Here is a 23,703-nt window from a genome sequence, read left to right on the forward strand (position 1 = left end):
TTACTTCAATAATTATTTAAATTAGTGTTTATTCAGGTCTGGCCTGGCAGAGTATTCATTGAGTACTTCATTTTCTTTGAGTATCCGTCCATTATGGGATGTTTGTGCCTGCACTTTGTAAGAGCAGCACAGAACATATATGGGTGTTCATACATGAAAAATATGAAATTATATGAAATTCTCACATATCCTCAATAGCTCCAAAGCCTCAGTATTAAGGTACATGTCCATTACGTTGGTGCTCTGTGTGGATACGGCATGCGCTCCTCTACATATAAACAATCGCTTGAGGTTGAGATCGCCTGGTTGAATCGGTGGCGGTTTATATGTAGAGGAGCGCGTGTATCCACACGGAGCACCAACGTAATGGATACATACCTTTAGATATATGTATAACATATCTGTAGTAATCATGAAATCGCCAGAAATAAAACAATGAAGAAAAATATTACAGACTGAAAGATTTAAGTATTCTATACATAGTTAGAAGACCTGCACACTTATTGGAACAACATACAAGCTTTATTAAATGAAAACAGTATTCTGAACAAGTAACCGCTGAAGTGTAGTGTATTTTATATTAACACCTTTCTTGCTTAGCAATATAAGCTGTAAGCGATGACTTATCTCTTAGCCTTCCCCAAATTTAGCTCGGTATTTCACCTGATAAGATCTATATTGGAGGATGATAAGCTATTGTGATAATTCGGCTTTTATGTATGTCATCTTATCTTATATATGGGTCTCTTTGGGTTTTGTGCTGTAGATCTAACTGCCTATTCTTCTTCTATTTCCCTTGGACCTAAGAATATTTGCCTCTTCACTAATTCATTAAAATCGTATTTTTTAACCAGGTTTAAGTAGTGTCCTCAATTTTTGCAGCATATACATGTCGTTTATATCTGCTGGTATAATTTGAAAAGTTCTAATAAGTAATTGCCATTACATCCAGTATATTATCATATTTCTCCTAAAAGTAAATGCCATTGACTACATTGGGTTAGAACTTTTCACATTTTCAGATTTCAATTTGTCATCTGCCTATTTTGACCTTTCTGCTGAAATTATCACTCGGACCTCTTTTTCCGATTGTTCTATCTTCACTTTCTTCTTCTAAATATTCTGCTCTTTATTCTATCTTGTGGTTTCCAAATAATTAACTTCTTTAGGTGTTCAACTTTCAGAGTCAAAATTATTTCAGCTTGTAGTACAGAATGGCTCCATATTTCCTATTTGAAATTTTTCTTTAAAATATCTGTCTAATATTATCTAATATTGCTTTCATAATTGAGGCGCTCAGAGCAACAGTGGCCTAACCCACAATCCACAATTTTACTAAAACGCTTTTATTATTTTAAAGCTATCACTTAAGTATTTTCAGAAGAAGAGTGGCTCAAGCAACCAATGCTTAAGCCCATCTTAATCTGAAAATAAACGATAACTTTAATTTAATAAAAGCCTTTGGTAAAATTGTGGATTGTGGGTTAGGCCACTGTTGCTCTGATCGCCTCAATTATATTTTCGTCCACCCCAATAGTTGAATATCACCATTGGTTCAAATTCCTTTTGTTCTATTTCAAGATCTCAAGTGTTTTTCAATCGTTAAGTGTATTTTCTCTCGTACAAATTTTTGTATTAATTAAAAATGTTTTCTAATCTCCGTAGTTATCATATTTATTTCTTCTAAGTATAACACTTCAATATAGCACTTATATTGAAGGTTTAAACATGAGCTCAAAAAAATTGAAGACGATAATATAAACCTTTGGTCTATTTTACGCCCCACGCCCGAAATAACAGAGACTGAAATTTGTTTCTTATTGTCATTGTTTTTAATGACGTTTTTTGGCAGTAATTAATTATTTCGTGGGAAGAAATTAAGTCGATTTTAATGTATTAACTCTGCCCTAAAACTGCAGTACTCAAATGTTTACCAGTTATGAAATCCTAACTTGCGCAGTAAAATAGTAAAATTGACCAACACAAAATACAAAATTTTAGGTTTAGAGATTCTTAGAACATTTCACAACTGGTAATAAATATGTACAAAGTACTAAACTCAGTAGTTACATACCTACCATCCAATAACTTAGTGTTGCCAGAAATCATATTTACCAACACCTTCAACGAAATGTTAAGGATAGGTAAATTTTAATTTGTAGTATTAGTCTAAGAGCTAGCAATGTTTTCTAGAAAGAATTTTAAGAAAGCTGGTTCTTTAATATATGTATAAATTTTTTGTTTTAACAAAAAGTGTCAGTTTTGAAACAAATTTTTTATATTTCCTCAAAATTATTGAGTGAATTATTACAGATCAGGGAGGTATCGTTGATTATATTAATTTCAGCATCGTTTTTGATAGTTTTGCTATCGTTAATGTAATTAACTATGAATATCGCGATAAATGGATTCGGCAGAATAGGGCGTATGATCCTGCGAGCAGCTATCGAAAACGACGCTGAAATTAATATTATCAAGGATCCCTCCCAGATATGTTCGGCATACGCGGCATCTCTCTTCAAGCACAATTCGTTACAAGGGAAGTATTTCGGAAAAGTTTGTTATGATGAGAAACATCTAATAGTTAATAGAATGAAGACCATCATCATTGGCTCTACAACTCATGGTGGGTCTTGGCCTGTTCGAGAATCAACTTCCATTCCTTCCTATCCTTCGCCTTGGTTTTCCAATTTCGCACTCCCAACACTCGCAACTCGTCTTCCACCTGGTCCTGGTCCAATAGAATGAAGATAGGCTTCTTTAATACATTTATCACAGATACTATGGGTGTTGGTACTCTGAATGCCAGTCCAGTTATTTTTCCGTTCAAGTCAGGTATAATTTTTCCAATAGCTTTTGCTGCACCTGTAATAGCCGGTATGATGTTCTGGATGCCACCTCTGCCAAATCTCCATTTGTGTGGTCTAGCTCCGTCGATAAGGACTTGGCTGTTCGTCACAGAATGGATGGTTGTCATTAGAGCTTCTTCTATGGCAAATCTTTTGTGGAGAACTTTTATTATCGGTGCCAAGCAGTTAGTTGTACAGGAAGCCATCGATACAATCTTATCTTCATGATTGAACTTATCTAAATTCATGCCAACAATGTACATGGGAGCATCTTCGAAAGGCGCGCTAATAATAACTTTTGTAGCTCCAGCTTCTATGAATTGTTGTGCTCTATCACAGTTTCTAAATTTACCTGAAGCGTCAATCACCCAATCTCCACCACAGTCTTTCCACGGTAACTTTTTTGGATTTTTTTCATGGCTATCATCTGCCTATCTTTCATCTGGCTTTCATTTGGCTGTCTTTCATGCCTATCTTCATACTTCATTCTATTAACTATTAGAGATGTTTCTCATCGTAACAAACTTTTCTGAAATACCTCCTTTGTGACGAATCGTGCTTGAAGAGAGATGCCGCGTATGCCGAACATATCTGGGAGGGATCCTTGATAATATTGATAATATTAATTTCAGCATCGTTTTCGATAGCTGCTCGCAGGATCATACGCCCTATTCTGCCGAATCCATTTATTGCGATATTCATGGTTAATTATAATAATTCACTTAATAATTTTGAGGAAATATAAAAAATTTGTTTCAAAACTGACACTTTTAATTATTAAAACAAAAAGTTATAGCTGTCACTTCAAGATTCCCTTCAAGGTACAGTGGAAAGACTGTTTTGGAGATTGGGTGATTGATGCTTCAAGTAAATTTAGAAACTGTGATAGAGCACAACAGTTCATAGAAGCTGGAGCTACAAAAGTTATTATTAGCGCGCCCTTCGAGGATGCTCCCATGTACATTGTTGGCGTGAATTTAGATAAGTTCAATCATGAAGATAAGATTGTATCGATGGCTTCCTGTACAACTAACTGTTTGGCACCGATAATAAAAGTTCTCCACGAAAGATTTGCCATCGAAGAAGCTCTAATGACAACCATCCATTCTGTGACGAACAGCCAAGTTCTTATCGACGGAGCTAGACCACACAAATGGAGATTTGGCAGAGGTGGCATCCAGAACATCATACCGGCTACTACAGGCGCAGCAAAAGCTATTGGAAAAATTATACCTGACTTGAACGGAAAAATAACTGGACTGGCATTCAGAGTACCAACACCCATAGTATCTGTGATAAATGTATTAAAGAAACCTATCTTCATTCTATTGGACCAGGACCATGTGGAAGACGACTTGTGAGTGTTAGGAGTGCGAAATTGGAAAACCAAGACGAAGGATAGGAAGGAATGGAAGCTGATTCTGGAACAGGCCAAGACTCACCATGAGTTGTAGAGCCAATGATGATGATATTCATTCTATTAACTATTAGATGTTTCTTTCCGAAATACCTCCCAAAGCTATTGGGAAAATTATACCTGACTTGAATGGCATTCTTGAAAAATAGTGAACTGGAATTTAGAGTACCAACACCCATCTTATCTGTGATAAATATATTAAAGAACCAGCTTTCTTAAAATTCTTGTTTTTCCGACATTGCTAGCTTTTGGTCCTTATGATTACTATAAACTTTTAATGTGAGTTATAAATGTAATATTCATGTCTACAATAAAATTAATAAGTGTTAAATGTATTTTCTTATTGTTGAGTACTGTAAGAGCAACATGAAAACACTGAATTGAATCGAATTTTGTCCATGAGATTTAGAAAGTCATCCTTCCTATATACACCATTTACATTATATATGACAATAGTATTTTTATTATCTTTTTGGATTTATATAAACCTAGTGACTTGTTGTTCAAGTAGTAGTACAATAATTGTTAAAGAAAATGTAGCCTTGTTACAAGAAATTAGGGTACTCGAAAAAGCTTCTGGCCTATTTTGTGTGTTAGGTCTTCACTATTGAAAAATACACTAATTTTGTAGGAATGTATCTTGTTTGTTAATTATTTTGTAAATAAAATCACATATACCCCTGTTATTGTATAGTAAATATGTTAAAAGTGGCCTTAGTTCTACATTATTTCATGTAATTTCGTATTATTTTCATCCAATTGTCACATCCAAAGGTGAAGGGCTTAATTAATATTGTTCATAGTTTAGTAACTTTGATTTGTACATAATATATAAATCAATTCAGTACCATTTAATCTGTTGCCAAACAGTGTAGACTATATGTCATCTTAATAAATTATTCTATAGCATCTTTGTTTTTGTTTTACCTCAGACACTACTACAAAATAAAAGGATTTAACAACAACTACTCTTCAAAGGTATGCTTTCAGATGACCTAAAAACTGCCATGAATATGACTGAACTCAGTGATGCAGCATGTAAAGTAGGTCTAAATATTAATTACCAAAAAAAAATTATGACGAGTTTAGTTCCGAGCCATCTTTTAAAGGTAGAAGACGTCGAAATTTAAGTTGTTGACAGCTACATATACCTTGGACATATGGTAAAAATTAGCAAAAACAATCAAACTGCTGAGCTGCTAAGAAGAATAACTGGGGTGGGCAGCATATAGAAGACTACGTGATATTTTTAAAGGTGATATACCTATCAGCTTAAAAAGAAGAGCCTTTAATCAATGTGTCCTGCCTGTTCTTACATATGGCGCAGAGACACTTACTCTAACAAGGACATCTGCACGAAAAGTACAAGTGACGCAACGTAGAATGGAAATATCATTGTTGGGGCATAACAGTAAGAGATAGGGTAAAAAACGAAGAAATTCGTAGAAGTGATGTAGAAGACATTATAAAACACGGCCAAAATTCAATGGAAGTGGGCAAGACACGTCGCTAGAATGAAAGATGATAGGTGGACCAAAAAAATCTTGCGAGTGGAGACCGAGAGCGGAAAGGGACCACCCACAAGATGGACTGACAACATAAAGAAGTTTTTCGAGGAGGCTTATGTTCAGCAGTGGACGATTATGAGCTAATGGTGATGATGACTCTTCAAAGATTTATTAGTTTGAGGCTGAAAAAGGTAGCTTTAATTATCTGTAAATTGACATGACATACTAAAGAAGCTCGAAGTAGTGGGAGTGTCACACCATATCAAATATCATAAGGGAAATGCCTGAAAAACAGGTATGTATCTAAATGTGGCGTATAATGAAGACATGAAAAATCAACAGGAGTATCACAAGGGTCCGTTTTGGAACCTACTCTATTAAATGTACTGTATAAGGGGGTATTAGAAATAAAATATGATCACCAAGACACTTACGTCATAGCATATATGCAGATGATTTCAATCCTAATAGAGATTAATATGAATGGTGATATTGAAGATAAGGTGACAAGTTGTTACAGAAAAGTCAACAGGTGGATAATAATGAATAACGTAGAGTTGGCAAGTAGCAAAACAGACCAAATTTTGATTTAAATGGTAGAATTATATAGCCAAACATGGAAGGCAATAGTAAACGCGGCAGACTCGCGAAGAGTTGTCACGCCATTGATGATGATGATGAATTATAGAGACCAGTAACTGTGTTAAAATATTTGGGCATACACCTTGATTCAGGTTTGAGATAACTGAAACACCTGATAAATGTAATCCAGAATGCTGAAAATAGAACTACTACCATAACAAAAATTATGCCAAAAAGAGAAGGGTCGCAATGTAATTACTCAAACAGTAGAAGAGAACAAAGGTTTAAAGATAATGAAAAGAGAACTCGCACAAAGTAAAAAAGATATACAGGGTGTTTGGTAAAGAATGGGCCATAGCTTAACCTTAGATTCCTGATAGGTCGATTTAAGCTAACTTACCTTAGTACAAAAGTTGATAATAACCGAAATACAGGGTGTCAAAGTTAAAGTTTTATTTTATTTATTTTTGAATATTTCCTGACAGGCATAGGACAAGAACACGAAATTTGGTAAGTGGTGCTGGTACTATACACCCTACTAAATTATGTTAAACATTTCTGGCTACTACCAGAGGCGTACGACGGGGGAAAGTGAATTGTTGACCGTTCTCAAATTCTACGCCACTGACGGAATTGCTATTTTAGGGCAATTTTTTGATTCTCCAATACTTTCTATGTAAATAACATACTCTTCATTCGTAACGATAAAGCCATTAGTTTTCGAGAAATGTGAAGCTAAACACGAAGGAGCATATAATACATTAATCAAAATAAGTGTGCCTTTTCATTTTTAACTTCAAATATCTCGAAAACTAATGACTTTATCTTTACAAATGAGAAGTATATTATTTGCATAGAAAGTATTGGAGAACCTAAAAATTATGCTAAAATAGCAGTTTCATCAGTGACGTAGAATTTGGGAAGGGTCAACCATTCACTTTCCTCTGTCGTACGCCTCTGGTCGTAGCCAGAAACGATTAACATAATTTAGTAGGGTGTACAGTGCCTACACTTTCTGCCAAGTATGATACGGATATGTCAAATTATTTTAAAGTATTCTTTTTTTTAAATAATTTATTCTTTATTTAAAACTTCAAGAACTATGTGTGCCCGGTACTATAAAACTATTTGACAAATCCTTATGATACTTGGCAGAAAGTGTAGGTACTGTACACCCTACTAAATTATGTTAAATAATCGTTTCTGGTTAATACCAGAGGCGTACGACAGGGGAAAGTGAATGGTTGACTCTTCCCAAATTCTACGCCATTGAGGAAACTGCTATTTTAGCATAATTTTTAGATTCCCCAATACTTTCCATGCAAATAATATACTCTTCATTCGTAACGATAAAGTCATTAGGTTTCGAGACATTTGAAGTTAAAAATGAAAAGACACACTTACTTTGATCAATGTATTATGCTCCTTCGTTTTTAGCTTCAAATATCTCTAAGACTAATGGCTTTATCGTTACGAATGAAGACTATGTTATTTACATAGAAAGTATTGGAGAATCAAAAAATTGCACTAAAATAGAAATACCGCCAGTGGCGTAGAATTTGGGAAGGATCAACCATTCACGTTCCCCCGTCGTACGCCTCTGGTAGTAGCCAGAAACGATTGTTTAACATAATTTAGTAGCGTGTACAGTACCAGCACCTCTTACCAAATTTCGTGTTGTTGTCCCATGCCTGTCAGGAAATATGCAAAAATAAATAAAATAAAAGTTTAACTTTGACACCCTGTATTTCGGTTATTATCAAATTTTGTACTAAGGTAAGTTAGCTTAAATCGACCTATTTTAACCTCAGGAATCTAAGGTTAAGCTATGGCCCATTCTTTACCAAACACCCTGTATACAGGGTCCCCGCTACCATATGTGCAAAGTGTGCAATGCACACGGGCGCCGTCCGTTAGGGGCGCCAAAACCGAGGGTCAAAAAGTGCAAAAATATTTAGAAAAAAAAAATAAAAAAGCAAAAATTAATTTTAAAATAAAAGTTAAGAAATTAAATAGTTCAGTTTTATTTTGTTTGGATCTTGGATGACATTTTTAGTCTTTCTATAAACATAAAATAAAAAATCCCGCTATAAAAATAACAAACACCCAACTGTAGATTAAGAAATACCTAACTATGCGCTGATTTCGTGGAAAAATTACAAACACATTGGTTGAGCAATAGTGTGTGGGCGGTAATTCTATCTCATCGATAAGCGAACGATTCTGCGGCGCTCAAATGATAAATCGACAATATTTGAAAATCGCATACCTATCAAATAACTAATTAGACCGGACTGTATCGTCGCCCCCTTTGCGAAATTATTCCGATTCAATTTTTTTGCACAAACTAACTCAAAAGAGGTCCTTATAACAAATTCACAGGGTGCCAAGCGGTGCCGTGGACGAAAAATTGGTAAAACATTTTTTTTAAAACAAATTCACAAAATAATTTTTTATTTCGAACAAATTTTTTTAGTTGGGTCCTTCTGAGTAAAAAAGGTCTGTTGTCATTTTTCACTCAAATTGATTTTTGTCGAGATATATGCAATTTACAATTTAAAAAATGCGAAAATGACCATTTTCAAGGCTTAATAACTCGATTAAAAATTATTATTATGAAAGTCAAAAAGCGACCAAATCAAAGTTTAAAACCCCTCCTTCAACATTCTGAAGAAATTTTTGTCAGTATTTTATTACAAAGCTGTTGTTTTTAATTATTCACAATTAGCGCTATAGTCCAGGCTGTATCGTTGCCCACGTTAGCAAAATTATTTCGATAAGATTTCTTTGCAAAAACTTACTCAAAAAAGGTCCTATAACAAATCCACAGGGTTCCAGGCGGTACCTTGGTCGAAAAATTGTTTAAACAATTTTTTTTAAACAAATTCACAAAAATAATTTTTTTACATCGAACAATTTTTTTTTAGATAATTTGGGTCATTTTGAGCAAAAAAGTATCTTGTGATTTTCTCTAGAATTGATTGTTGTCGAGTTATATAGCCATTTTCGCATTTTTCAAATCTTAAATCGCGTATAACTCGACAACAATCCCTTTTAGAGAAAAATGACAAGGGACCTTTTTTACTCAGAATGACCCAAGTTATCTAAAAAAAAATTGTTCGAAATAATTTTTTTTTTGTGAATTTGTTTAAAAAAATGTTTAAATAATTTTTCAACCACGACACCGCCTGGCACCCTGTGGATTGAAGCTAGGACAAATAATCCCGGAAAAAAATCCACACAAATTATCCCTGGACAAAAAATCTCCAGACAAAAAAATCCCCGGACAAATATACATATAATCCCTACAAATATTGTTGGATAAAATATCCCCACAAAAAATCCCGGACAAACAAATTTTACGTGACAAAAAAGTGTGAGTTTTTTAAAAAATCGTGGGAGAGAATGATATGGGGAATGGGCTAAGGCTGTGGGAATCATGTTGTAATTATTGGCTTAAATATTTTGCTCACTCTGTTTTGAATAAGTATGTTCAGTACATTGCTTATTCGTGATGATAACTGCTGGTCTTGACAACGATAATATTTATTGTAATCCAAAAAACCTGTTCCTTTTTGTACATTTAGCGTCAAAAATATTTAGTCATCATCATCATCAATGTCGTTATAACTCTTAGAGAGTCTTTGCCGCGTTTATTATTGCCTTCCATGTTTGTCGGTCCTGTGCCACTCTTTCCCATTGTCTCACTCCCATTCTCTCCAAATCTCCTCTGACTGCATCTTTCCACCTTTTTCTAGGCCGTCCTACAGACCTTCTCCCATCTGGCCTCTCCCCGAGTAGCTATGTCTGGTTTGATTTTTGGATAAATTTTTGGCATGACATATTCTAAGGCCAGATTAAACAACAATGCTGACAACGGATCTCCCTCTCTCAGTCCAGAATTTACGCAGAAACCGTTTGATATTTTCCCCCTATTCTAACTTGTACAAAGCAGTTACTTAGATGCATTTGCATTTCTTCTGTACGCCCAACTCGGCCATTTTGGTCGAGCTGGGTGTACGTAAAAATTGTATTCCATGTAGTGTTGGACGATTAATGTAAAATTTGAAGATTTCGGCATGGAATTGGAATTCGAAATTTAGTAAAATTTCGGAAAAACATTTAGAGAATTATCCGGCAACAAATAATTCGTGGGGATTTTTTGTCCGGGATTTTTTGTGGTGATATTTTGTCCAAAAAAGAAATTGTGGGGAATATTTGTCCGGGATTTTTTGTGAGAATTTTTTGTACGGGGATTATTTGTCCGGGGATCTTTCGTCCGGGGATTTTTTGTCCAGGGATAATTTGTGGGGATTTTCAAAAAAATAAATAATAAAACATTATCAAAATACATATGCCCATAAAATGACAAGGGGCGCCAAAATCCTTTTTTGCACACAGGCGCCAGTAGTTCTTACGGGGGCCCTGCCTGTATACAAGCTGAAAGATAAAGATGGAAAGGCAACAACAGATAAACAAAACATTCTGAACATAACTACTCTATTATAGGTCTTTTATAAAGACCTATATACCAGCCAAAGACCACAAGACAATTTCCCGACACGAGTAAGGACTCTCATAAATCAGGGATCTGAAGTACTCTTACCCATTACAGTGTCAGAAGTAAGAGCAGCTTTAAAGGAAATGAAGAACCATCGATCGCCTGGTGATGATGGACTTGTTATTGAGGGGATAAAAGCAAGAGGCGAAATTCTATTAAAATCAGTAAGCGAACTGTTTAATAAATGCTTATATGTGGGTACGATTCCAAAAGACCGGAACAATGCAGTGATAGTATTGTTTCACAAAAAAGATGATATACTAGATTAGAAAATTATAGACCCATCAGGCTCTTGACACATATGTACAAACTCTTTATGAAAATCTTAATGAAGAGACTAACACCTAAACTTGATTTCTATCAGCCCAGAGAACAGGCAAGCTTCAGGGGAGGATATGGCACAAATGGAGGCCTGGACACTCAACATAACACTGCTGAACAAGCAGGGGCGGCTCGTGATAGTATAAGGTGGTGAGGCTTCTCTTTAATGGCCAGAAGGTAGATTTTGTGACGTCATAACGCTAGGACTAATCTAGGACCAATAATCCCGGACAAAAAATCCTCACAAATTATCCCTGGACAAGAAATACCCAGACAAATAATCCCCGGACAAAAAATCCCCGGACAAATAATCCCCGGACAAAAAATCCCCACAAAAAAATCCCGGACAAATATTTTGAATAAAAAATTTTTGTAGATTATAATCTACAAAAATTGTTTATTCAAAATATCCCCACAAAGAATTCCGGACAAAAAATCCTCAAGAAATATTTGCTGTCGATTAGTTCTCTAAAACTTTTCCAGTGAATGCGATCGACTCAAATGCTTTCAGCCTCAGTGCAGAGAGTTATTTTGAATTCCAATTCCATATTGAAAACTTCAAATTTTACATAACAAAAGAGTGTGCGTTTTTTCAAAACTCGTGGAAGATATGGGGAATGAGCTAAGGCTGGTGAGTATCATGTTGCAATATTATTCGCTTAAATCTTTTGCTCACTCTGATTTGAATAAATATGTTCAAAAAAATTTTACAAAAAAAAACACAACCACATCATACAACAATTTTGAAACACTTAAAAACCAGTTTTTTTTATGTAAATGTAACAAATAAATAAAGAAAAATAATTTATTATGTAGTTATATATTTTACAAAAAACACAAACACAAAATACAACATTTTTGAAACACTTAAAATAGTATATTGTACAACAAGAGAGAAAAAAGACATATTTCTCACGAGCGCAGAAGTTGTTGGCACGAGCCGAGGTACGAGGCAAGTGCCGCAAATCAAGCGAGGGAGAAATATGTCGTTTTCTCACGTGTTGTACACTGGATTTTTTCTATGGATGCGTTTTTGTCAAACTTTTTGAGTTCAAACTTCAAAATTAAATAATTTAGGTGCTTTCATGTAGATTATATGCCAAAATTGAAATAAAATACATATTCTACACATATGTAAGTATTTAATATTCTTAATATTTATATACTTGTATTTATTTAAAATTATAGTTACCAGTTATATTTGAACAATTTTGAAAGGTAATTCCTGGTAAGTTTTGATTTGACACATTTTATTTGACAAACATATTTGTGTTTATATTGTGCATGTTACCATGGAAACCGCGATTCTACGTATGAAACCCGTGAGGAAAAATATTCCTCACTGCAATGGCCGACTTATCTCACAGCCTGAGAAATTGTTCGTTTTGAATGTATGTAAGTAGTGAGAGAAGTTGCACATTGTATATAGGTCTGGATCCTGCGTATAAAAAAAGTTGATTAATAGCAAGCTGAAAATTTGTTAATAGCTTAAGGGTGTCTAGTCGGATAAACTTTGATATATGGGAACACTGTAACAGGGGTAGTTTTAATTGTGGAACAGGTTAAAAATTTGGAACGGTCAGACCACGAAAACGGCACATTTATTTTGTCCGACAGAACAGACTTAAACTCTCCGAACAGAGATTAAACTCTCATGCAAAAATCAGACTGCTATTTATCTATCCATAAAATATAATAATCCATTCGTATATACCGCGTGTACATAGAAAGCTATGATCTGCAATAGACTTGTGCTTGAACTATTTAGTCATTTCAGTTCGGCTATTCCCATTCCGTTCCGCGGAGCCTGAGGCCGTTCGGCTATTCCTATTCCGTTGCGCGGAGCTCGAGGCAAGCCTCAAGGTAGGATGAATTTTGTTCCTAGAATCGGTGGCACATTTTTCAAATTTTGCCGGTTTTACTGTTGGCGTTGTCCCATACTGTTGCAGATGGTATGAGGCATGCTTTAACGGTAATGATTTGAGAAAGTTGGAATGGCATGTGGAAGACGGGTATATAAGAAGATAAAGAGTCAGGGCCGTACGATTTTAATTTTTTTCATAAAAATAAAGGTATTTAGGAAATTTCAAAAAGCTAAATTATATTTAAATAACTGATTATAGTACAACGAAATAACGTAAATAGTCGATTGATATACCGGTGAGGCACTCTGCCTCACCTGACTCATAGGACAAGCCGCCACTGTGAACAAGTTAGAAGCTTTTGAACTCTGGCTTTATAGAAGAATCTTGAAAATACTTTGGAAAACTCACACCATCAACAAAAATGTTCTGAGGAGAATAGGTACAGATAGGGAGCTGCTAAAAATCATCAAAGTCAGAAAAATTAGCTACCTCGGACACATAATGAGAAACGAAAAGTACCGCCTCGCGCAACTGATCATCCAGGGTAAGATTGAAGGAAAACGGGGTCCCGGTAGGCGCCAGATTTCATGGCTTAGAAATATCAGAGACTGGACCGGCCTTGATTCAACATCTTTGTTTAGAGCCGAATTGGACAGAGACACAGATTTGCCAGTGTAGTCGCTAACCTCCACTAAAGGAGAAAGCATGACAAGAAGATAGCACCTAGTGATAAAAAGAAAATTGCAAAAAAATATCTAAACTTCAAAGTGCCAAAAACATTTCTTTAATATTGAGTTTAATTTTAATCACCCACCCTTTCTTCTAAAATGTTTTATTTTAATATAATTATTGTGCTGCGTTGTAATATACTTATGTATAATAATGGTTTATTATGATATTATCATCTTTATAGGTGTATTTTGTTTACTAATGACTGTGTCTATGATCAAATAAAACTCTTGTATTCTTCCCGCTATAGGACTACTATTATATTTGTAATTAGGCCCTCTATTTGAATGCTCGACAGTGTTGCCATATCTAATAAGAATGTTTTTATATATCACCTTCATAATAAGTGTATTTTATTTACCGTGCCTATTATGTAAGTAAAATAAATAATATTCAGTGTTAATTTAATCAAATAAAACTGTTTAAAATTGCTTGACAGTGTTGCCATACCTGGTACGACACGGACTGTTCAAATAGAGACGGTCATCGGTCATGTATGCCATAGCCACCTTTACTTTACAAGCCATGAAGAGAAAAAGGCAACGTCGCAATTGATGACGTTGGTAGTCTGACTTTCGGACTAATGCTTTCGAAACTACGATTTTAAAGTACAAATTCTGGTAAAATTTATAGTATTTTTTGAGTCGAACAAGAAAATATTGTTAATTAGAAGTTTGTACAAAATAATATTAAAAGTAATTCCTTGTAAGTAACGTTTATTATAAAAAAAAACCAATAACAAGAATATAAACGGGATTTATTTTTTTCGAATCCTAAGAAAACTAATTAGTATTTTTCAAAAATATAAACGCAGAGTGAAAGATTACGTTAGGAGCGAGGGTCCAAAGTCCCTGAAAACTTCTATGTTTATTTTAATAAGTTACAGGGGTGAAAAACTAAGAAAATTTAGTGTGATTTTTAGTTTCAAATATGTCATTAAAAAAAACTTTTATTCATTCTAAGGGACTTTCGGCCCTCGGTAATAAAGTAATCTTTTATTCTGCGTTTAAATTTTTCAAAAATACTTATTAGTTTTCTCAGAATTCGAAAAAAATGATTACATTTAAAATAGAGGCGTCAAAATTTTTCATTTTGTTCCTTTACCCTTAAAGTTTGTCGCACTTATTTCGAAACATCCTGAATTGATAACGAATAAATCTAGTTGTTAAACATAAGCGAATTAATCAAAAAAACAGAATGTTAAGAAAACCGGAGTCTATAGTTGGGTTTTAATTTCAGTATTTTATAAATGCCCTGTACACCATAAAATTTTGACTGGTTAGCAACAATATTATTACAGCGGTATTGTTAAAGAATTAGTCTATAACATATTAAAAAAATCACTTAAATCTGCCAACAGGTTTAGAAAATATAAGACATTAAAAATGACAAAACTTTTAAGTGGACGGATTTCTATATGCACGCAAGTTTATATAAAAATATATTATATTGAACTAAAATCATCTTAATAACATACCTTTTAATGTTCTTTATAATTTGGAGCACGAAATATTGTAAAATATTTCAGTTTCTCTGTAAATACAGTGAAAATTATTTAAAAACAAATGAGAACAAGAATCTACAGGTCGAGCAAGTCTCGTAAATTTCACGATTGCGAGCCACGCTTCACGCAACCGTGTTTGCGTACTTGTGTTTCGAGTTGCGTGGTCGTGCGGAGTTATATTTACCAAATTTCATAGAAGAGTGGGTGGGGCCAAATTTAAATATAATCGTTTCTACTGATTCATAATAATAATATGTAGGTATACTATTCTCAATATGGTTACTGGGTGTAAAAGATAAATCTTATTCTATCTGTTCTTCATGAGTTTTAGATAATTTTAGTTGTATTTCTTTGTAATCTTGTGTTGTACAAAGATTAATTTAACATTTTCTCTGGAAGTATTAATTTAGAAAGATAATATGCTTCATTTGGTGTTGTGTTTTGAAGTGTGAAATGCAAAGTAATTGTGATAAAGTCAAGATAAAGTTCACTTTTAAACTGAACTAAATGAGAGACAACAATGGTTAAATGCAATACAATGTACAGGTTTTACTAGCGAAATGAAAATTTTCCTGTCCTGTCTGCTGTAATCATTTTATATCTGGTAAGTTACAATTACAACAGTAACGATTTTTGAAGATGTTAACATTTTAATCTTATAGGAAAATAGGAAAACCAGCCGACTTAATCGATAATAACAATCTCCAGATTGGGTTCCTTCAATAAATATGGGCTATAAACACAATGAAATAAGTTCCCCAAAATCTAAAATGGAGTGGTATCAAAGGAGAATTAAAGGAAAAAATATTCATATTGAAATTATTTATAAGGCACTGGACTGTCTTAAATTCTACAATAATACTAGGTGGGTAAATGATTTTAGACATTTTTCATTAAGAGTAGATTAAGATTAAGTAGATTTTCATTCAGTAGACTTAAGACTTGTTTACACGGGTAGAGTAATGATGCAAGTACTTGATAGAGTAGAGTAACTCTACCTGTAAAAATGCTCAGCACAGTAGAATAGCTGGTAGAGTGTATAGTTGGAGTTAAAGTAGAGTGACTAGCAACCTATGGCAAAGTAACTACTCTATGACCACCACTACTGCCAAAATGTCTACTCAGCTGCACACTCTACCCATGGAACACGCTCAATTACGGCAGAATAGAGTAGGTAGGAGAGTACATGGGGACGCTGTCATTCTGGCTGGAATTGTGTTTTGTGTAAATAGTGAAAATGAAGTTCACCGAAGATGAAACTTTAAAACTTGTAGAGCTATAATACGGCGAATACCAGTGTTTATGGAATTTAGGTAGTGTATACTACAGAAATAAAAGTTTGCAGCAAGCTGCGCAGGATGAAATCGTCGAAAGAATGGCAAAGGGGGCTTTGGAGTAAACGAGCTTAAGCAAAAAATTAAGAATTTAAGGTGCACTTATAATCAAGAGTGTTTAAAAATACAAAAATCGGTTTCACTATACTAGCATCAGTCCTATACTTGTACTCTCCTCATGTGAATGGTATCAAGCCATTTTTGGTAGAGTACTACCTCTACTCTCCTCAAAACTCTACCCATGTAAACAAGTCTTTAGAAACAGTGGAAAATGAGGTAGCTAGTAGAGTAGTAGTAGAGTAAAATATACTGGTTTAGCAAATTACAATGTTTTAAGTTAATACAGTAGCGATCAACAGGTAGCCAAAACGTGTTCCTGTAATTTTGAATATTTTTTCGAAGTATTTGGCACACGTATTCGTAAAATAATAAAGAATGGCGGTACAGAGCCCAATTTGAAAAATATATTAATATGTGGAAATTACTCTGTAATTATACAATATTTAAAAAACGAGCCTGTACCGCCATTAAGAAGAACAAAAAAATACACTTTCTTCAAATAAACTTTTTTATCCGATGCCTAGATTTTGTGTAATTTTGGAACTACTAATGAAATAAAAAATTTTAGTACAGTGGAACCCCGTTAACTCGGATTAATTGGGACCGCGGCCGATCCGGGTTATCGAAAATCCGGGTTAGCCGGAGAAAATGGTAAAAATTAATAAAATATGGTATGCTTACAGATAAACTTCGTTATAATTGTCACACAGACACTGGTAAACCACGTTCGCATTCCACACAAAACCACACATACAAAGCGTCGTCAAAAGTCTCATTCTTAGCTTTATTAGCTTTGCACCGATTAAACTGTCTTTTGTTATTATTTTGAAAAAAAAAAATTCTTCGATTTTAGTTCTATTTTTCTTCCAATCCGATACTGTAGATGTACCGACACCATAATATAATGCTGCAAGATTCACCTTTATCAATTCTACTTAATGCTTCTAGTTTCTTTTCCATTGTCACTACAACATTTTTACGTTTTGTTGCCCTTATAGACAAAAGACACACAAACACAAAATCTGAATAAATTTACGAACGATTACAAAACGGAAGCGAACAATAATACGACTTTACTACACATAATACCGTCTCTGATGTTATGTTATTTAATAAAAGTGATGACTAAGACCATTGTTAAAAAAAGAATTTTAATAGTCTTTTCTAAACAATGCTAACACAGACAGTTTCAAAAAAATAAAGGATAATACAGGTGCATGTTGTTTTCGACAATGAATGTGGTGTACCATGAGTCATTTTTACTATGTTATATGTAGTTCAATCCGGTTCCATTATCTCTCAAATATTATATTACATAGAGTTGGTACAAAACCTCGTGAACCTTGAAAATGCGTATGTATAAACGAAATAAAATGAAGCCAAAAACATACGACTATTTTATTTGCTGCGAATTGCGCGACAGGGTCCCATCTGCACCCTGATTGCCCTGATATTTTCAGTAATGTCGGATTCATCAATCGTTTCGTTCGTATATTGACGTCACCAAATGAATGAATTAGGTTTACGAGATTTTGTAACAGCAATACATTTTTATTGTTGAAATGTTTGTCTGATAAAAATCGGTCCGGGTTAGCCGGAGTTCCGGGTTATCGGGGGCCGACTTATCGGGGTTCCACTGTAGTTCCAAAATAACACAAAATCGGATAAAAAAGTTGTATTTGAAGAAAGTGTATTTTTTGTTCTTCTTAATGGCGGTACAAGCTCGTTTTTTTTATATTGTATTTAATTACAGAGTAATTTCCACATATTAATATATTTTTCAAATTGGGCTCTGTACCGCCATTCTTTATTATATTAAGAATATGTGTGCCAAATATCTCGAAAAAATATTCAAAATTACAGCCGCAATCTTGGAACACATTTTCGCTACCTGTTGATCGATACTGTTTCCTCTTAAGATAGTTTTAATAGTTATTTATGATATAAGTATTAAAAGTACAATTTTAAGACGCGCATGTGAAAGTTAACTTGAAAAAATAATTTTATTAATGTTTTGACTTCCACATCAGATGTCATTGTCAAAATACAAAATATTCATTATTATTAGGTTTATTCTAGCAAACAGTCAAACTAGTCAAAAACCGTCAGCAAACAGTTGGTCAGTAAAAGAACATAATACAGTCACCAGTGCGATCCCCTCTACTCGCGCTGGTCCACTATTCGCTGATGGTTTCAAACTGTTTGAAACTGATGCTAGAACAAACCTATTATTATGCATATCATTATCTGTAAATAATATTTCTTCTGATTGTTAATTGTAAAGGATAGAAAAATTACCATTTATTTTATTTTTTTTTTAGAATCAGCTGAGAGAAGTGGTCTACAAAAAACCAGGAAGGAAACGGAATATATGGCTACGAAAGGCAAAAGAAAGGTTTACAAAGCAAATGTGACACATTTTTTTGAAATATTTAGGAATATCAGTAAATTGCATTAAAAAAATGTATGAAAAGATTTTGTTCAATAAAAATGTTTATATTTATCAAGGATGTATTATTTGGTATGGCCACATATCGTCAGTGATGTAATAATACATCCTATCTGTTTTTTTTCATGAGTTTTGTAAGAGAAACTAAAAACTTGTCTTAGGGTCACCTCCTGTTTTCATATGATATTTTTTGACTTGTTTTGTAGTAAATTAAACTATCTATGAACTACAAAACAAGTCAAAACTTACATATGAACACAGGAGGTGACCTTAAAACATGTTTTTCCATCTCTCATACAAAACTCATGAAAAAACAGATAGGAGGTATTGTCACATCAGCAAGGATGTACAGTGATGAGTGCCCTAATAACCGGCAAAATATGGGCAACATATTTAGTTGTGAGATAAAAAGAAATGAAACTAGTCGAGCTGGGAAATTTAGCGAAATTAACCTTTAAATTTACGTTATATTGATCCCACCTTTACACATATCGGAGGAGTATGTCAACTAAAATTGTCACTGTGACAGTGGTAGTTTCCAAACTCGTCTGATACGTCTGAAGGTGGTACACAATCAATACAATCTAAATGTATACAATGTCTTTTTATCTCACTACTTAATACATCTTTTGTGCTATTTTGCCGGTTATTAGAGCGCTCACCACTGTATTTCTGGTATATCCAGGGAATGTCTACAAAATATATTTTGAATGTCCAGAGAACATTCGTGGACATTCAAGGAATGTTCCAATAAGACATTCAGGTAATGTTTAAAATGCTGACACAGGATTTTCCTGGGATGTTCAGGGAACATGTTTTCGGGGATATTCCAGGAATTTTTCAATGTCTGTGTACCTTCTATGGACCTATATGGAATATTTTGGTGTTATTACCGCCGCACTCCACTTGCGATTTGTAATCAGGAAGATTGAACACATTGTTTCAAATACAAGTCAATCCATTTGTGACTAAATAATCATGGATTGACTTCTATTTGAAAGAATGTGTTCAATCTTCACAACTACAAATCGCAAGTGGAGTCCGGCGCTTAGGGCTACTTCCTCTTTGGTATTATGTATTATACTACATAAATCAGGAACTTTCCTTCTAAATATATGTATGCATCTTGGCCATCAAACATATTCTTCGAAACATTTTTTTAAGGGGTTACATAGGTCTTGTGGGTAAAAAAAGTGACTTTTTAAAAAACGATATCTCGAAAACTAAAATTTATTTTTATTTATAATTGGAACATGTAAAAGTATAGTACTTAAGGTAGTATCAAAAAAAGTTTCAGCCAAAAATATTCATTTTTGTAGAGTTTAAGTTTTTTTTTGCGTTAGCATAACTAAGTCCAGTCTCATCTGAAATCAAAAAGTTTCTTGTAGTTTATACCTCTGGCTAGAATATGAACGAAGGAATTAAAAAAATGAAATTTGAAGATTTTACATAAGTTTAAACACATTTTTGACCCCAATTTTTCTCATTTTTAAAGTAGTTTTTTTTTTATAAAACAAAAATGACCTCAACTAATAAAAAATCCTTTGTTCATTCACTAGCCAGAGGTATAAACTACAAGAAACTTTGATTTCAGATGAGACTGGACTTGTTATGCTGCTCACCGCAAAAAAGGGCTGTTGTCGAAAAATTGCAGTCAACTCTACAAAAATGAATATTTTTGGCTGAAATTTTTTTGAGAGTACTATACTTTTACATGTTTCAATTATAAATAAAAATAATTTTTAGTTTCCAAGATATAATTTTTTTAAAAAGTCACATTTTTTACCTGCAAGACAACAACTTGTTGATTTTAAATTGTAACAGTTGTTTTGCAAAGTATGCTGCCCTCTTGTATTTTCTGTGTTATCTTCATCATACAATTACTTCATCTAAAAATTTTCTGCGAAAAAAAATAAACCAAAAGTTTAACCACCTTCACACCGCAGAATCAAGTTACACAAATTTTCAAACACCTCACCTGACACAGCGTCTCAAGTACGATTGCGCGAATTGGTAAATATAACTCCGCACGACCACGCAACTCGAAACACAAGTACGCAAACACGGTTGCGTGAAACGTGGCTCGCAATCGTGAAATTTACGAGACTTGCTCGACCTGTAGATTCTTGTCAAATGAGAACTGTCAGAATTAATCGGTCTACCAATAGATGTTGCCAAGTTTCAACTTCATGGCTTGTTAAGTAAAGGTGGCTATGTGTATGCACAAATTGAGGCCAAAACAAAAAAGAAGATATACGGAATTTGTATACGTGTTCCGTGGGTCAAGAGGAAACGTCAGAAACGTTAAGTTTTGGTTGTCCTGTCACGGACTTCTGTATGAGCTTTCCTAACGTTCGGTTGTGTGACAGTTCAGTGTGGAAGTGATAATTCAAAAAAACGCAGGCGGCAAAAACAAAATAGGAACTACATAATAGAGGTAACTAACAAATTTCCTATCTGTTGAATTCCTAAATTTCCTGTACTTTCTTTGAATAAAATAAATTATACATTATCTAGTTAGGTAAAAAAGAGACAGCTTTGCATTACAGGGTTAATTATGGGGGACTCTACGGGGGGGGCTAACCCCCCCGGTGATGAGGAGATGTTAGATAATATAGAAAACACTGAAAATAATAGTAGTTTAAATAATACACCATTACGTGATAGCAATGCTAATTCAATCACTAATAATAACAATGAAATAAAAAAAGGAAAAAAAACATTTCTATTATCAGTACACTGATACCGGTCCCTTTGAGGTATTTATGGAGTCAAAAAGCGATAACGTCGGTAATTATAGTTTTTTGAAATTAGCAAAATACATAAATGACAAAAAAAATCGAGAATGTACTTAAACTTAGCAAAAAAGGAAAAAATCGAATTAGCGTTGCTTTCAAGAAATGGGAGGATGCTAATAAATTTGTTTTAAATGACGTGGTCAGAAATGATGGATATGAATTGTTTATTCCGGCAAATAACGTAACATGTAGGGGAGTCGTTAATAATGTAGATACTAGTATATCTGATGCAGATCTAATCAAATTTTCGGGATTGGCTTCGGTCAACATTAAAGTACTAGAAATAAGACGATTTAAACGAAGGTCTAAATATGACAAGGAGAAATATATTGATACAGAAACGGTCGCATTTACCTTTTCGGGAAAAGTAATCCCGAAGGAAGTGAATATATATGGGATCCCTTTTAGGGTAAAACCATACATGATACCAGTGGTTCAATGTTATCGGTGTTTTCTTTTTGGACACACAAAAAATCTTTGTAGAGGGGGAGAAAAATGTAAAAACTGCGCGGAAAAAATACATGAAGGGGATTGTTCGATGAAATGTTTACATTGTAATAGCAGCTTTCATATAAGTACCTATGAGGAGTGTCCAGAGTATGTGAGACAGCGGAATATTAAGACTGTCATGTCTCTGGACAATCTTTCATACTACGAGGCATGCGAGAGATTTCCTTATGTTTCTACTAGAAAATCGCAAGAGAATAATATATTCAGAATGAGCCAGGAGGAATTCCCAACATTACATAAAACTCAAACAAATAATTTAGAGACAATTCCCATCAATATGCGATGGATAGAAAATGTAAAGAGTAACCCTGAACACCTGTTTAGTAGAAAAATTGAGAATAACTCAAACAAAAATAAAAGAAAGGCTAATGAAACAAATAAGACATACAATAAAGAAGTACACAATCAATATTTATTATCTCCAAATGGGAGAAGCGAAGAGAGAGCTCGTGCAGTAAACAATGAGACTCCTGGATGTTCCCGTACAGAGCAACTAGAGAGGGACACAGAAAAAACACTGAATGCGATATTAAAAAAACTAGATTGGAAACATAAGGAACATATAATCAATTACTTGAACCAGCTATTTATACATGAAAGCTCATCGAACCAAAAGTTGCTAGATTTAGATGGATATCAAGAATCCACTTATTATCCAATGGAACATAAAAAGTTTAAGCAGTAACTATAACAGTCTGAAATATTTCATAAGCGAACATAGACCCAAATTAATTCTATTAAATGAAACTTGGCTAAAAAATAATCATCACTTCTATCTAAGAGGATATGAAATACATAGGTTGGATCGAGGGGATGGTTATGGTGGCCTAGCTACTGTGGTTCATAATAGTCTGGATCACAAAATAGTATATAGGTATAATAACAATGTTAGTAAAATTCAAATTTTAGCAACAAAAATAATAGATTGGGACATTACAGTTATTAACATTTATATCCATCCTAGGGCAAAAATAAATTTAAATAGTTGGGTTGGACGCATAAATAAAATCAGGGGAAATAAAATTTTAATGGGGGATATGAATGCACATAATGCACTTTGGGGAAGTCAAGTGTCTGTTAATGTTAATGGAAGAATAATTGCTGAATCCTTAGAGGATTTGGATCTAGTTTGCTGCAATGATGGGAGACCCACGCGGATTACCCTACCTGGACAGAATGCCTCAGCGGTAGACCTAACACTAATTTCCTCGGAAAT

The 23,703-nt window shown here is 34.0% G+C and overlaps 3 protein-coding genes and 1 long non-coding RNA gene across 5 annotated transcripts; 2 read left to right on the forward strand and 2 right to left on the reverse strand.

Moving 5' to 3' along the window:
* Window positions 1–1,852: 1,852 nt before the first annotated feature.
* Window positions 1,853–3,230, reverse strand: LOC114343771 (glyceraldehyde-3-phosphate dehydrogenase-like). The gene has a single exon (XM_050641347.1). It carries the CDS (start codon window positions 3,110–3,112, stop codon window positions 2,615–2,617), a length of 498 nt encoding a protein of 165 aa, XP_050497304.1. The 5' UTR covers window positions 3,113–3,230; the 3' UTR covers window positions 1,853–2,614.
* A 5-nt stretch (window positions 3,231–3,235) lies between these two features.
* LOC126878563 (uncharacterized) lies at window positions 3,236–3,551 on the reverse strand. The gene has a single exon (XM_050641349.1). The coding sequence runs from the start codon at window positions 3,549–3,551 to the stop codon at window positions 3,348–3,350; it is 204 nt and encodes a 67-aa protein (XP_050497306.1). The 3' UTR covers window positions 3,236–3,347.
* A 185-nt stretch (window positions 3,552–3,736) lies between these two features.
* LOC126878561 (glyceraldehyde-3-phosphate dehydrogenase-like) lies at window positions 3,737–5,175 on the forward strand. Its single transcript, XM_050641348.1, has one exon. It carries the CDS (start codon window positions 3,806–3,808, stop codon window positions 4,208–4,210), a length of 405 nt encoding a protein of 134 aa, XP_050497305.1. The 5' UTR covers window positions 3,737–3,805; the 3' UTR covers window positions 4,211–5,175.
* Window positions 5,176–15,853: 10,678 nt separating this feature from the next.
* On the forward strand, window positions 15,854–19,233 carry LOC126893409 (uncharacterized). Of its 2 annotated transcripts, XR_007701172.1 has the most exons (3): window positions 15,863–15,940; window positions 15,999–16,201; window positions 19,052–19,233. It is a non-coding gene; the product is annotated as an uncharacterized LOC126893409 (long non-coding RNA). The 2 variants fall into 2 exon arrangements; XR_007701171.1 differs by having other exon boundaries at window positions 15,854–16,201.
* The last annotated feature ends 4,470 nt before the right edge of the window (window positions 19,234–23,703 follow it).

Source organism: Diabrotica virgifera, chromosome 10 (assembly GCF_917563875.1).
Source record: "Diabrotica virgifera virgifera chromosome 10, PGI_DIABVI_V3a".
Taxonomy (NCBI): Eukaryota; Metazoa; Arthropoda; class Insecta; order Coleoptera; family Chrysomelidae; genus Diabrotica; species Diabrotica virgifera.